Raw genomic sequence first — 16,350 nt, 5'->3', positions numbered from 1 at the left:
AGGAGCCTGAGCCAAGCCCTTGCTGGAGCCACAGCCCCTGGGAGAAAGGGGGACACGCACTGAAGAAGATTCAGTACGCGGTCCTCCGTAGGGCGGGCTAGTCCCCTCGGTGGACGGAGATCGAGAGCAGCTCCGAGGAAGGTAGGGGTCTGCGAGGGTATCGGGTGCGACTTTTCGGTGTGAGGCGCCAGGTGAGCCTGAGTGCCGCATCCGTCGCCGCCCGCGATGGCCCCACTACCAGCCAGTCGTTGAGGTACATGAATATCATGACCCCGCGCCTCCGTAGAGCAGCCCCGATTGTCTTCACTACCCGGGTGAACACTCGGGGCGAAGTGGACAACCCGAAGGGCAGGGTCGCAAACTCGTACATGACGCTGTTGTACATAAAGCGTAGGAATTTGCGATCCTCGGGCCTGATGGGCACGTGGAGGTACGCGTCCCTCAGGTCCAAGCTCGCCCCCCAGGCGGGTGTGACGATAGATTCGAGAATGGTTCGCAGCGTCTCCATACGGAAGCGCTGCGGACGTATGAATCTGTTGAGGGGTTTCAGGTTTAAGATGGGGCGCCACTCGCCCACCTCCTTCTTGGGAACCAGGAAGAAGGTGGACATGAAACCCGTCTGCGCCCCTTGCATGGGAGCGGCGTAAATTGCTCGTTTCTGGAGGAGGGAGGAAATCTCCCCCTCGAGAGCCAACCGCTTTCCCATGTCGGACGGAATCGGCGTGGGCCGAATTATCATGTCCGACGGGGGGGTCCCCGTGAACTCGAGCGCGTAGCCGTACTCGAGTGTCTCGAGGACCCACCGGTCGGAGACAACCTGTCCCCAGGACCCCAGAAATTTCTGAAGGCGGCCCCCCACGGGTCCGTCGGTGGGAGGCCGCCTTGAGGCAAGCGAGTCACTTGCGCCATGCCCCTGGGAATCGGGGGTTTGGCGCGTGAAAACCCTGCCCCGATTGAGGGCGCTGGTGTCCCATCTGGGTCGGCGCGGCTCGAACACTAGATTGAGTGTCGGCCCTGCCGCGAAACCCACCACGGGCGGGCCGCTGAGGTTGACGCCGTGGGATGGTATAGGAGGCTTGCTTCTTCGCCTTGGCCTTGGGCGCAGCCGGTTTCTTCAAATTAATCTTATCCGCCGCCTTGATGCGCTTGGCCTCAGCTTCCATGGATTCTTGAAACTGGCCCGCAAAAAGGTCGGGACCTGTGAGCGGCAAAGCGTCAAGACGCTTGCGCGCTCCCACTGAAGGAAGGAACAGTGCGTCCAACACGTTCGCCCTACGGGAAGACGTAGCCAGGGCGGAAATACGTGAGAACTGGTCCAGGATGGTCCCCAAGCCATCATCAAGGCAGTGCAGGGCAGCGACCACGAGATCGGCGGGAACCGCCGAGTCGCCGTCAGCGCCCAAGGCCAAATACTCGGAAAGGAGTAACAAGAAAGAAGTGGACCGCATCCCAAAACGGGAGGCTGAGTCCAACTTCTTAGCCACTTCCTCCAATTTCCCACGGGCCTTATCGGCGAAGGGACGTTTGGAGGAAGTAGCCCCCCCGGTCGGCAGTGAGTTTATCCGATGCCGAATCTGGGAGAACGGGCGTTGCAAAATACTCATCGAAAACCCCTTGGGGAAAACGATAGTAAGCCTCAGTGCGTGAAGCATGCGCCCGCCATTTCCCTGCCTGCATAACTGCATCCATACGATCCGTGCAAACACTATCCAGGGGCAGAGTCGGAAATGTATTCTGGGCCGATGGAGCTGGACCCGACCTCTTCTTGAAAGACTGTCGTTTAGAAGGAGGGGGGTCGGCCACGGCCGGCAGGTTCAGCGCTCGGATCATGTCCCGCTGAACGAGCCGCAACTCAGTCTCACGAATTGACAACCGCTGCATAGCGGACAACTCGTCCTCTTCCGGGGACGAGTCGTCCCCAGGGGGACGACTCGTCCCGGGCGAGTGCCCATGGCCCATAGCTGAACCCGAATCAGAAAATTCTGACGTCGGGTGCAAACTGATCCCCGACAGGGATGTTACAGCCCTGGCGGTCACAGGTGGCCCCATAGGGGCCAGGGATACCGCTGGGACACGAGTCTGTGTCGGCATCGCTACCGAGCGGTGGCACGGCGGAGACACCGGGGCCCTGCTCACGGTATGAGGGATACCGCTACCCGAGGCCACCCACTGGTGGTCGAACGGGACCTGTGAGTCGACCCGGGCCGGAAAACCCGGCGGGGCTGACACGCCATGAAGGGCCGACAAAACGGGCGGAGCCACTGGGCCATGGCCCTGCTCCAACCTGCCCGCCAGGGTGGCGGTCAACGCTTGAAAGGTCTCCATGAAGTCGGCCCGTGAAAGCGAGTCACCGCGGTGACGTTTGCCCCTGCGGGATTCCCGGGAGGAATCACTGGAGCTCAAAGAGCGCCGAGATCTATTCCCCTTTTTGGCCTTTTTTCCTCGACGGGAAGAGAGGGCTGGGGTAACCTCCGATGTCCCTTCGGACACGGGTTGCGTCACGGGGATCCCAGAACAACGGGTAAAACCCGAGGATGAGGATGGACCCACCGAGTGCGGGATACCAGTGGAACCCCAGTTCGCCGGCTCGGCATGAGCAATCGCGACCGACCGCTAGCGGGCCCAGCCCGATGGCATGAGCGGCCGGGTTACGGTCGGCAAACTCAACCCCGTCCCCCACCACGACCACCGAGGGAGATTCGGTGGGGCTGGATGGGAAATGGCGCACTGAGACACGCGGAGGGGGGACCCCCTCCGTCCGCAGTAGGCCAGTGGGTGGCTTAGCGGCAGGCGTGGAAGACCCCGGAACGGGGTTTCCTTTGCCTGCCTTATTCTTCTTGGTAACGGCCCTGGTAGCAGGAATTTTAGTTTACTTGCTTGTACCCGGGCGTTTACCCTTAGACAGGCTGGACCCTTGTGCGCTGACCGACGAGGGGGAACGGGAAATGTTCCCCCCGAAGTCAACTGGGTCCACGACCGACGCAGCACGCAGGGGCTGCGAAGGTTGGGAGGACTGTGCCGACGACGGACCGTCAAAGGCATAGCCCCCCGAGGAGTCGAGCTGTCCCGGGGACTAGAGAGGGAGATTGGGGGAAAGGCGTAACCCAGTATCCCGTCCCATGCCATCGACAGGGCATCTGTGTGAAGGGCCCGGGGGGCGTAGTTCCGGGTGCAGTACATGGGGCGTAGTTCCGGGTGCAGTACATGGCCACTGAGCGTTCGCTGTCGTTGCGAATAGGTCTACATATGGCCGGTCCATCCAGCTGAAGAGTAGTTGGGCAATTGCTGGGAGCAATGACCATTCTGTCGGGACGATCCTTTTACGGGACAGCGCATCGGCCAGATCGTTGGACGTGCCCGGGATATGAACCGCCGAGAGATGAATATTGAATCCGGTGGCCCAATGGAGGAGGTTCCATGCCAGTAGACACAGAGATGGGGATCGGGTGCCCCCCTGGTGGTTGATGTAGGCGACCACAGTTGTGTTGTCGCACCTGATCTGCACGTGCTGCCCCGATATTTGGGGTTTGAACCGCTCGAGGGCATTCACCACTGCCCACATCTCCAGTAAGCTGATGTGAAGGGATTGGAAACTTCTTTCCCATACACCTGTCGTGGGGGTAGTGTCGCCCCCCAACCCATCAATGAAGCGTCTGTCATTATGATGACGGACGGTCGGCTTTGTCGACAGGACAAACCTGACGCCACATTTGCCTCCTGGAGCCACCATCGGAGATGGGGATAAATATGGCAAGGTATCAGGATCATGTGACCCAACTTGTTCTGCTTCAGTCGGTAGAATGCTAACAAGTGTAGTTGCAGGGGCCGCAAGTGGAGCCTGCAAAACCCTACCAAGTCTACCATGCTGGCCAAAGTCTGCCTGTGGAAAATGGTAATACGCAGTTTCGCGCGATTTCACCGGCTTCCATTTACTGGCCTCGGCGATAGCCGTAACGTCGTAAAGACATGTCCCTTTGGACCAGCCTAAGTTGGGTCTCAAAGTTGGAGAGCCTATGCATGTTAACTGTTTCCTCTGACCCCAATGATTCATCCGAGGACTCCCCCTTTTCCAGAGGGTCAGCATGTGTCGCCAGGCTCGCCGCCCGTCAATGATCATGTGCAGTCACGCCCGCCTCACCATGCAAGCTGCCACTTGCAAACTCGCGGGCGCCCACGCACGGGTGGTCTATCAAAGCCTCACAGAACCAAACGCGTGGGCGCGAGTCTGTGTGCTGCTGCACATCCGATCGGCACTGTATGCCCGCGACGCCACCTGACGAGTCATGTGACAAGTCAGGTGAGCAGAGTGGAATATGCTCCGCTACGCGTAGCGGATTTCCACGTTGGGCATCCCCCGAGTTTGATTCAGCGAGTCCTCCCGACGGATGGACGCTTATACTCGGTGTCGAAGTGGGGACCTGGGAGCCTTTATACACAGCCTCATGCTCTCGCTCCTGTCTTGTACATAGTTAATTCCTAGTTATTAATTTATTATTTGCTTTAAAAGATTATATTGTTTTTGTATAATTTAATGCACTTTAGATTTGTTAAATTTCTATGTACTGTTTAATTCTCACAATTGTTCTTTTTCAACAAGAGTATGGGATAAACGTATTATTGAATTGAATATTATTGAATTTAATTTATACCACCACACTGTTACATGTCAGCATGTAGGCAGGGTTCGAAATTAGCGGTCGCCCGGTCGCCAAATGCGAGTGAAAACAGCGGCGGGCGAGTGAAAACCCTTTCTCACTAGCCCCCCGGGCGAGTCAAATAATTATTCCTTTTCACATATAAATGAGGGTTCAGTGGCAAAATCCCACAGAAAACTTTCACTAAAGCTTTTAAACTAGTAAGTCTGACAATTCTAGATACCTGCTAGATTTAATTTTGCCGTGATCGGGACTGGAATTGCTGTCATTTGTTTCAGAAAACATGTACAATCAACTGAAAACACGATGCACAAACTGCATGGTGCCGAGTATCCTTACAGTACACGGTCGCCCACTGGTCCTTGCAGTATGCACAGCACATACACAACACACACAGTCGTCCAAAGTCCATTCTGACCAACACTCTTCACGCTGTGATTGGCCGTTGTTGGCTGTTGATAATTCCATATTCATGATGTTCTTGACTAGACTTCAATGCAGTACCGCTCACGAACGGAGTAAAGAATTGCCGCACGTTGTGCATATTGCCTGCAGACTGTGCACAATGTAGTACAACCTTGGAGGAATTCCAATAACATGGACAACTTTTGCCAACAGAGGGCGTTGCGGGGCAAAGTTCATTGAATTATTTCTCGATGTGCGTTGTTGATCGACAACGCACATCGAGGACTGATTGTTGATTCATGAAGATTTTGTTGCAAACGGAGTTCAAAACATGTTCAAATCAACCGACCCCCTAACCACGAGGTCATTAAAGTTGTTGTTGATGGAAAGCGGATAGTTTAAGGTAAAAATTCAGATATAAAATCCTCCCAAAAAGCAATTTAAAGGGCTTCACTTTTTTTTTTTCGTTTTGAAAATTTTGTGTATAAATACATGCCGCCTAGTGAAAAAACCTGCGGGCGATCGAGAATTTTGGTTGGCGATTAAAAAAAAAAGTGAAGGGAAACTGTGTAGGTGATTGCCAGATTGATTAAACAAATCATTACTGTCGAAAGAGAACAAGACCAAGAATGAGTAAAATGCACAAAGACACACAGTGATGTCTCTGTCAAGCGTTCTAGTATCTTGCTAGTTACAGGTGGAACATCAATTATAAATCTAACGTCACAAGAAATTTGATTAATCTTTTGAATCTTTTTTAGCTTAAAAATAACTGTTTTGCAAATGAATGCATCATTTACCACTATACTTGGGAGTGTAATTATTCCTACCTGCTCTTCAAGTTGTGTTTCCATCTCTGCCTTCTCAAGGCGTAGTTGTTTATTTTCTGTTCGGATTTTCTCTTGTCTCATGTTCTCTAGTTCCTGTCTTGCCTTCTGTTCTCGTATTTTGTGTTCTTGTTGTTCTCTTGATATTTCTCCTGCTTCGATATTGCTTTCATTTACATCTTTGTCTTTCAATATCTTGTCTGATGTCAGCTTGTCTAACTGCATTTGCTTGTTAACCGACTCATCTTCAGATTTCACTGAAACATTGATACCATCATTGATTGTATTCTGTGAGGGATTTGTATTATTTGGTAATGGTGGCTTAAGGGAACGATGAGGAATCACTGGTTGTATGTTTGGAGAGAGAGTTTCTCGTTGCTCATTTGCTGGTGTGCTTCCATTAGCACTTGAAGATGAAGAGGAGGGCTGATTGACATTTGTCACTTTAGGCTTTTGGTTTGAGATTATTTCTTTGTTGGCTTCAGTATTATCAAGTTGGGTGACGAATGAGCCATGTGAGGTGGATAAATTGCACACGTCAGGTTTTGAAGCTGCATGTTCATTAGGCTGTTTAGGCTTACTAGATCTGTCCACAGAAGGAACACACTTGACAGAGTTACTTGTTGAAGTGGCAGCAGGTTCACTAGGTGTTGATATTTGGCCATTGACATCTATAGCATGAGAAGACTTCACTTGAGCTGAAACTGGGCTGGCTGTAGGCAGACTCCTTGGCTGCTCATCCTCAAGAGATGGATAATCAAAATTCACTGAAAAACAAAGGGGCAAAATCAATCTAACGTATCAATGTACATGTACCAAGCAACAAATGGTGGATGCAATTTGCTGTGCATGCGAGAATACTGATGCAAAATCTGACCACTAAAACCAATTTTGTTTTTGCAAGATCATTTTCAAGTTGGGAGTTATTGAATCAGCCATCCTAAGTTCCAAATCAAAAGGCTTCATGAACATTTATTCAGGGACAACAAATTGTTTGGTGAGACAAACGATATGATAGTGGCATTTCAATATAATAAACTGATAGGGTTTCCTTGTCGATATACTTGAGGATTAGAATGTAACACAAAATATGTTTTTACTTATAGATATAATGTACTCAATGGCCATTTAATGGGTGCTCATTGGATTTAAGAAGCACATTGTGCAGGGATGTTTCCTGCTGTAGGTGTCGATGATGGCACTGTAGTTAAGGTCTTTGTCCTGCCCCATTTCTAGAACGCGTATTAAAATTTCCACAATTGACAGTTGATTTAAGACCGTTTATGAGTGAACAATCAATGTGTGCGTTTGAATAAAGCAGAGGTAAGCTGTTATGTATATACCTGGTGAGTAAAAAAAACGCAATCATTGTTATTTTAAAAATGAGACAAATCTTGAACAAATAATGTCCATTTCTAAATAGGTCATGCATTTACATTTACAAAAATGAAAGAATGGGGATGATTGATAAAGGCATACAAGAGATAATAGCTATTCAATTGGATGGCATAAAAACGCTTTAGTCCAACTTCTTTGAGTCATGCGTTTCTTTTCAGGAGAGTAGATGACGATGTCTTTCTTTTCTCCTAATTGATGAATTACATGACACAAAGTAGTTGGACTGAAGTGTTTTTATGCCATCTGATTGAAAAGCTATTATCTCTTGAATGCCTTTATCATAATCATCCCCATTCTTTCACCATCACCATTGTAAAGGTAAATCCATGACCTACTTAGAAATGGACTTTTATTTGTTCAATTGCCTTCCGTCCAAATCTTTATCGCAAATTATCCCAAATTCCTTCCATGAAGTCATTGCCCTTCTGCATCTTGGTATTTTTCTAGCTTGTGTTACACAGAATTGGAAAAAGGCGCAAAGTTGTCACCTTTTCTTATAAGGTTCTTGCCATTATTCACTAGGATTGTGTCTATGCATACGACAAATGTTGAAATATTTCAATACGTCCGACTACGGATCTGATTAGTGTGTACAACCTAATTTTCATTTTAACAAAATATGTACGCATTTGCGAAAAATGATAAGGCACTGTGCTTCCTTTTACGCACTGCGGACTTTGAAAAACGGTGTACGAAGTGAATACACAGCGAGTATGAACCAGCCTTAAGGTGTGTGATTATTCGGCACATGGGGACATTTATAGGCCTGCAATGGTGTGTGGGTTCCAACGCACACCTCAAATCAGGACTGGTATGGTGATTGTAAGTACAAAATTTGGTGGTAAGCAGAGCCATGAAATTGGGCCCACATGTTAAGTGTGGGAAACACACTGTCCACGCACACAGATTCACATGAAATTCCTCATGAGACAATGTCCACAGTGACATAGTGGTCCACAAACGAAGCAAAGTGTTTTACGTATTAGTAGCTTTGTTGAAAAAATACCAGGTATCTAATTTTAGTTCATCTCTCTATCGTTCCCAGCTACTTTTTTGTCTCTCTCCCTTTTTTGTCAGAAGGAAAAGGAGGGGGCATGCATATGTAAATCCCATATATTAAATCCAAGTGTCACAAACAATATAAGAAACAATGAATACAACTTACACAAGTTTGAAGTTGTTGAAGAAGCATCACTTGTTGTAGTTGGTCTATTGACATGAGGATTGGTAGTTAACATTGGATATCGTACAAGCCAGCTCTCATATCCCCCATCTAATACAATAGGTTCTCTTTTCAATGTAACCAGTGAATCCCACTGCCAACAAATGACAACAATTGATAAGTATTTAGTTTTGTTAAGTTCACATTTGGAAACCAAACACCTATGTATGTCAAACAATTCAAAGCAAACTAACAGATATTTGTATCAATATAAACATAAAAATCATGCAAAAGAGCTATAATTTTAATAGTTTGAAGGACTTTTGTGCATCTACGCAGCAAAATTCAAAGATTAAATTCATATAAACTGTGGTTCCCAACATGTGAATTGTATTAACACCCGACTGAAATGGAAAGACTCCCGGAGCCTATATGACAAGACAGCAATGTACATGTAGTGGATTGGGTGGCATAAAACAAACTATTATGGTAGAGAGTGGGCAGTGGACGTGAAAAGTGCACAAGAAGAGTCGCCCGCAGCGCCAACACGCATGCACTTTTCACGTGTAAAATACATCAAGTATGGTGATTGATGCCGCGTAGTGCAATCCATCTACAGAATTCACCGACAATATAGAATTTACTAGGATTCTCTGAAGAAACATCCTTACATAGTAATACAGAATTCACATAGGATTCTTTTGAGAACCATCCACAATACAGAATTTACTAGGCTTCTCTGGAGAACCATTCACAATACAGAATTGACTAGGCTTCTCTAGCGAACCATTCACAATACAGAATTCAAATAGGCTTCTCTGGAGAACCATTCAGCATACAGCATAGCGAACCATCCACAATACAGAATTCACTAGGCTTCTCTGGAGAACCATCCACAATACAGAATTTACAAGGCTTCTCTGGAGAACCATTCTCAATACAGAATTTACTAGGCTTCTCTAGCGAACCATCCACAATACAGAATTCACTAGGCTTCTCTGGAGAACCATTCAGCATACAGAATTTACTAGGCTTCTCTAGCGAACCCTTCACAATACAGAATTCACCAGACTCCTCTGGAGAACCATCCACAATACAGAATTCACTAGGCTTCTCTAAAGAACCATTCACCGTACAGAATTCACTAGGCTTCTCTGGAGAACCATCCACAATACAGAATTCACATAGGCTTCTCTGGAGAACCATTCAGCATACAGCATAGCGAACCATCCACAATACAGAATTCACTAGGCTTCTCTGGAAAACCATCCACAATACAGAATTCACTAGGCTTCTCTGGAGAACCATTCGCAATACTGAATTTCCAAGGCTTCTCTGGAGAACCATCCACAATACAGAATTCACTACTAGGCTTCTCTAGCGAACCATTCACCATACAGAATTTACTAGCCTTCTCAGGAGAACCATTCACCATTTAGAACTCACTAGGCTTCTCTGGAGAACCATCCACAATACAGAAATCACTAGGCTTCTCTGGAGAACCATTCGCAATACTGAATTTACAAGGCTTCTCTGGAGAACCATCCACAATACAGAATTCACTAGGCTGCTCTGGAGAACCATTCACAATACAGAATTCACTAGGCTCTCTAGCGAACCATCCACAATACAGAATTCACTAGGCTTCTCTGGAGAACCATTCAGCATACAGAATTCACTAGGCTTCTCTAGCGAACCATTCACAATACAGAATTCACCAGGCTCCTCTGGAGAACCATCCACAATACAGAATTCACTAGGCTTCTCTGGAGAACCATCCACAATACAGAATTCACTAGGCTTCTCTAGCGAACCATCCACAATACAGAATTCACCAGGCTCCTCTGGAGAACCATCCACAATACAGAATTCACTAGGCTTCTCTGGAGAACCATTCGCAATACTGAATTTACAAGGCTTCTCTGGAGAACCATCCACAATACAGAATTCACCAGGCTCCTCTGGAGAACCATCCACAATACAGAATTCACTAGGCTTCTCTGGAGAACCATTCACCATACAGAATTCACTAGGCTTCTCTGGAGAACCATCCACAATACAGAAATCACTAGGCTTCTCTGGAGAACCATCCGCAATACAGAATTACCTAAGCTTCTGTTACATTGAAAACAATATGCACAAACTCAATAGGCTACTCTTGGATTCAAATCATTGGGCATATCCAATGCCAGGATGGCAATTAAAAAGCGCTGTAACATTAATGATAAAACTGTGAGCCATTACCATCTATCCTGAATGACTTACCTTGTAAATAGCATCTTTCAGGCAAACCAAGGTTGAACTCTTTGTCAAGTCTTTGAGTGTGCTGTTCCAATCAAACAGCACAATACAATCAACATCACCCCGTTTAGTCCACAATGTTCTTGCTTCAGCCTTCAGGCATTTCACAATGTTTGTTACAGTGATCCTATACAATGTAAACAAATACTGTAAAATGTTAAAATTGCTTGTTTTCCTTCCCCTTGAAACTACATTGTATATGCAAAAAGATAATTTTATACATAAGGAATTTTATTTAAAAAGTTGTAACACATTCTATTGGGGGCTGTCCAAAATTCAAAGGTGTACAAATCATACGATGTGGCTGGTATGACTTCAAAAGATGCATCAATATAACTTGCACTGTACTGTATACCATTTAAAAACATAGCAATCCATTAGTTTCTTTGTGTTTGGAAATTGTAAGTGCATTCATGATAATACTTGTAGAGTTTGCCCAAGCAAAATGGAAGACTGCAAAACGACATATTACATACAACATTGCTCTACCACACGTGTTCACATGCAAGTCTTTTCACTAGCCCATATATTATTATTAGGTGTTCGGGCTGTTCTGTTGCCCGAACACCTCTTTGTTATTGTTCGGTTTTTCTTCTTCCTCTCAGAGTCGATTGTCCGCAAGACAGGATTTGAACAAATAAATTTGGGAATTTGTTTTAATAAGGGAAGATGGGAACGCGTAGCGTTTGCTATCGGGAAGATCTAGGAACATGGTAAGGATATATCACCATAGAGGAAGACGGGACGTGTATGATGCAATTAGTAGCATAACTAAAAATTGCCTATAATTATACCAACCATAATTTTAGCAAATATGTGGCCTGTCGACGATTGGAGTTTAAATGATTTAATATACCTGGCAGATGTTCTTAACATAAATTAACAACTGTTTGTTCTTACTTTCCAAGTAGAAAACATTAGTTTCTTATTTATAAAATCCAAAGTCGCCATGTACATGTAGTTTGGTTCGTCCAATGTCTGAGGGTGAGGCCACAGTCTCAGAGACACGTGTTTCTATTGGCTGTTGAATTTCCATATAGCGCATAACAAAAATTTTCATTGGACGATTATGCCCTACTGCCAGAGCGGTGTGTAAAAGTATTCAACATCACGGAAGAAAACATTAGTCAGCGGTGATTTCTTATCAATTTAGCATCGTTTTTCTTGTGGGAAAATTGATTAAATGTGAATGGTTTCAAATAAAAAATCATTATTTTTTATTTAAGCATAAAAGTTGCAAAATATGCATCGCAAATTGGATCGCAAAATTTGCGATGCACTTTTTAAAATTGCATAGAAAATCATCCAAATTGCATTGCAAATTGCGATGCAATACAGGCAAAATCGATCCCATAGTATGTTGTTAAAACATGAAGTGAGCGATTATCAGGTGTGCTGGAGGGTCGGCTGGCACACCCAACATGCATGGTGCAATTGTCTTGTCGGTGTGGCCTGTCCGCTTCCAGGACGATGGTATTCATGAGTTGAAAATGTATTATTCTGGGGAGAGCACCGTCGGTCCGCGCCCAAGCCGCTAATATTCATGACCCGAAAATACAACTTTAAACTTCGCCGCGCTTCAACACACATGGCCGTTCTTCAGGGGACTGTCCGAGGTCCTTAGCAACGGCGGCATTTGCTGTCCAGTCCGCGGCCTGTCTGCGGAGGAACGCTCGGGAGGTTTTGACAAAGCGCCTTAGAAATTATGGCTAACATATGAAATCAATTCTATTACACCATCATTCCACACTTCAGTGACCACATGAGATTGCGCCACGTACCAGTAGCTTTAGTGTACTACAGTTGACAGAGTAACACGTTGTGCTCTTACCTGTAAAGTGTAGCTATTGACTTGCGTTGGGCTTCATACAAGAAACGCGGTAAGCTGTTTAAGCTGTGTTTTATAATATTGACTATAAAATTGGGTTGTAACGTAGTTACGATTCTGAATTTTGCACGTGGTGTGAAATTACTGTTGTAATGGCGGACTGTCCACAGCCGGGTACGTCCTCGTCCTCGGACAAGGTTACACCCATCATACGAGGTATGGAAAAGGACAAAAAGCGCCAGAGGAACCCAAAACCGGCAGTCTTGGTGAAGTTACACCACCAAAACAACAAAGACATCTGATATGCACCCTGGTAGCAATGTTACTGCTCGGATAAACTTAGTGCTCGCGTAGGGCAAATAGAAGAGAGTTTTGAGTATTCTGAAGAACCCGAGGAGGTTCAAGAACTAGAGTTGAATAATCAGACACAGCCTAAAATTCACATGCATGTTAAAAATGATGATAAACTGTCAACTAGTGTAGAGAAATCTGATAAACCTGTTGAAATTGAGAGTGAGTCTGCAAAAACTGAGACAGTGAACATTTTCAAAAATATGACTGAGAAATTCAACACTACGGAACATTTAAAAAGCCGTTGACAAAGATTTGGCTGACATGGTGAATAGTTTGTTCAGAGATGCAATCCCTGATGACAAGAACAATGAGCTTGTCAAAAAATACAATAAACCTGAAAACTGTGTTGGGCTCTCCAGTGTACATGTAAACCAGCTGGTTTGGGACATTATTCGACCGGAATCACTGTCTTTGGGTGTTAAATTCCAACCAATCCAGGCAACCCTGGTAAAAGGGTCCACAGCTATTACACAACTAGTTGAACAACTGGCCCAAACGACAACAGACAAAGCCGAATCAAAGGACAAAAAAGTGTTCCAAAATGCATCAAAAACCTCTTTAGAATAATTAAAACTCACATGAAGTACACAGGAGATGTTGATGGTTAATGTGGAGGTACGATTGTGTCAGATTATTTCCTTCCAAAATAAAAATAAAAATCAACTAAAAATGATGTCCTACAATTCTCCGCTTACTTCTTCTGCATGTTGTGTCTTCGCTAGTGGTGCGCATTTAACGAATTTGCTAAACGAATCGGGAAAAACTTGTGCGCAATAAGCGTTTTGCGCTTTGCCGAATTTTAGCTGAACCTGCTGGGAGAGCAAAAGCGTGCGCAATCTGCAAATTTGCACTCTGTGTGTACGGCAGCTCAAGTTGATGATTCTGATAAACTGCGTGCAATCTGAAGATTGTGCAAACATTGTAGATTGCGTTTTTTGTACACACGAGCGCGATTTGGCAATGCATTGTCGTTAATTTTTATTTTTGTCCCGGTCTGGCCCCAGTGCGTGAGAAAATGGTTGCTGTGCGTGTGTGAGCATAAAACAGAGCCCAAATGCGTGAGTTTCACGCCTAATGCGTGAGACTTGGTAGGTCTGTTAAAGGTATTCAAGAAGTAAACAGAGCAGGTCAGAAGATAAGTACATCTTGGTCACGAGTTGGTAGTAGCCGTGGTAGAAATCAAGCTCAAGGCACTAGATTCAGGAGACGAGGTCGTGGCAATTTTCACAAGCCATATCAAGGCCATAATACTTCCGTAGATGGTGCAAAAAACTTCCAGGAGTACCCCAGAACGCAGACGAAAGGTCAGCAAAGCCAGAAGTAGCACAAAACTGCAGAGTCTACAGCGATGCTGTTAGTACTTCAGTTAAAATAGAGGCATTTGAAGCAGGTAGACTGAAACATTTTGTAAGAAATTGGCGAGAAATAACATCAGATGTCAATTTAACATAGCTGCACATGCCCATATTGAGTTCATTGATAAACCACCGTCACAAAGTAAACTACCTTGGCAAAATATCGGTAGTATTTCAGAACAAAATGTTATCAATTTAGAAATAACAAAATTGCTGTATAAAAAGGTGATTGTTAAATCACATCACTGCCCAGGGGAGTTTAATAATAATAATAATAATAACAATAAAACCATTCTTATATAGCGCATATCACCGTGAGGTCCCTATGCGCTGTAAAAGGAAATCAACAATTATTGTACAAAGTAAACAGATATGTTTTTAACCGGGTTTTGAATTGTTCTGATGTCTCAGCCTGTTTAACAACCTCTGGAAGACTGTTCCATAACTGAACTGCTGCATATTGGAAAGAGCGGGAACCGTACGACTTGGTTTTGATAACTGGGTGAGTCAGAAGGGATTTATTTGAAGATCGTAGATTCCTGCTTGTTTTGTACTCCTGAACTAAGCTTTGAAGATAAACAGGGGCAACACCATGGATACACTGATAAGTCAGATCCAAAACTTTAAAATCAATTCTAGCCCGTATTGGTAGCCAATGTAGATCCTTAAAGGAACACGTTGCCTTGGATCGGTCGAGTTGGTCTTTGAAAAGCGTTTGTAACCGTTTGCTATAAAATGCATATGGTTAGAAAGATGATTTAAAAGTAGAATACAATGATCCACACAAATTTGCCTCGAAACTGCGTGGTTTTCCTTTTACTTTGTGAACTAACACAGTCGGCCATTTATGGGAGTAAAAAATTTGACTCCCATAAATGGCCGACCGTGTTAGTTAGCAGAGTAAAAGGAAAACCATGCAATTTCAAGTGATACTTGTGTGGATCATTATATTCTACTTTTAAAATATCTTTCTAACCATATGCATTTTATAGCAAACGGTTACAAACGCTTTTCAAAGACCAACTCGACCGATCCAAGGCAACGTGTTCCTTTAAGAATGGGTGTGATGGGTTCCCAAGTGCGAGTTCTGGTGACAAGTCTGGCCGCTGAATTTTGTATGCGTTGTAATCTGGCAATTTGAGTGTCTGGTAGTCCGTAAAGAAGGCTATTGCAGGTATCTATGCGGCACATTACAAAGGAATTAACCAAGTTTTCAGTAGATTTCACATCCAGATATTGTCTGATGGAGCCAATTCTACGAAGAGCAAACGAAGTAGTACGACAAACATTGCTGACATGATTGTTAAGTGAAAGATGGGTATCAAACAGAACTCCGAGGTTGCGAGCACTTGCCACTAGGCATATGGAGGTGTTGTTCAATGTGATACTAGAGAGAGGACTAACAGGTCTGTGACGACTGGACAAATGAATGACCTCAGTTTTGTTCTCGTTTAACTTAAGAAAGTTCTTAGTACACCATGACTTGATGTCTTTCAGGCATTCTTGAACCTGGACTATGCCTGACACTCTTTCATCATTTTTGAAAATAATATAAAGCTGGGTGTCGTCGGCATAAATCATATTGGAGATACCATGGTGATTAATGACGTCTTCAAGTGGTGAAGAATAAAGAGTAAAGGCTAAAGGGCCAATAACCTAGCCCTGTGGTACTCCATAAGGACCCTGGAAGTAGGGCGATGATTCGTTTTTGCCAATGAGAACGGACTGAGATCAGCCTGCAAGGTAAGTATTAAACCACTTCAGTGCTTTGCTGCGAATACCAAATCTTTCACCGAGGCGTGTCATCAAGATGTAGTGGCTGATGGTGTCGAAAGCGGCTGAGTAATCCAAGAGCACCAAGATGGCTGATTGTGTAGTCGCATTCAAAATTTGGTGAGAAAGATGGTCCTTGATTTGGAGTGCCACAACCCGTTCAATCATCTTTCCCAAGAACTTCAGATTAGCTATCAGTCTATAGCTATTAAGCTCCTCAGTGATGAGTTTGGGATTCTTCAAACTTGGACAAATATGGCAGTGTTTCAAAGGATCTGGAAAAAAGCCATTC

General features: G+C 45.0%; 1 protein-coding gene across 2 annotated transcripts in view; it reads right to left on the bottom strand.

Annotated features, from left to right (window-relative positions):
- LOC117288445 (ubiquitin carboxyl-terminal hydrolase 8-like) overlaps positions 1-16,350 on the bottom strand; it is a 110,104-nt gene that overhangs the window by 33,026 nt on the left and 60,728 nt on the right. For both annotated transcript variants that reach the window (XM_033769313.1, XM_033769312.1), the window contains exons 7-9: positions 10,713-10,875; positions 8,451-8,601; positions 5,891-6,654 (exon numbers count right to left, since the gene is read on the bottom strand). In XM_033769313.1, the coding sequence (XP_033625204.1) occupies positions 5,891-6,654; positions 8,451-8,601; positions 10,713-10,875 (1,078 nt within the window). The remainder of the gene's footprint in view (positions 1-5,890; positions 6,655-8,450; positions 8,602-10,712; positions 10,876-16,350) is intronic.

This window comes from Asterias rubens, chromosome 3 (genome assembly GCF_902459465.1).
Source record: "Asterias rubens chromosome 3, eAstRub1.3, whole genome shotgun sequence".
In the NCBI taxonomy this organism is placed as follows: Eukaryota; Metazoa; Echinodermata; class Asteroidea; order Forcipulatida; family Asteriidae; genus Asterias; species Asterias rubens.
Note: the sequence above shows the minus strand (reverse complement) of the source record. Positions and strands in the feature narration are given on the sequence as shown.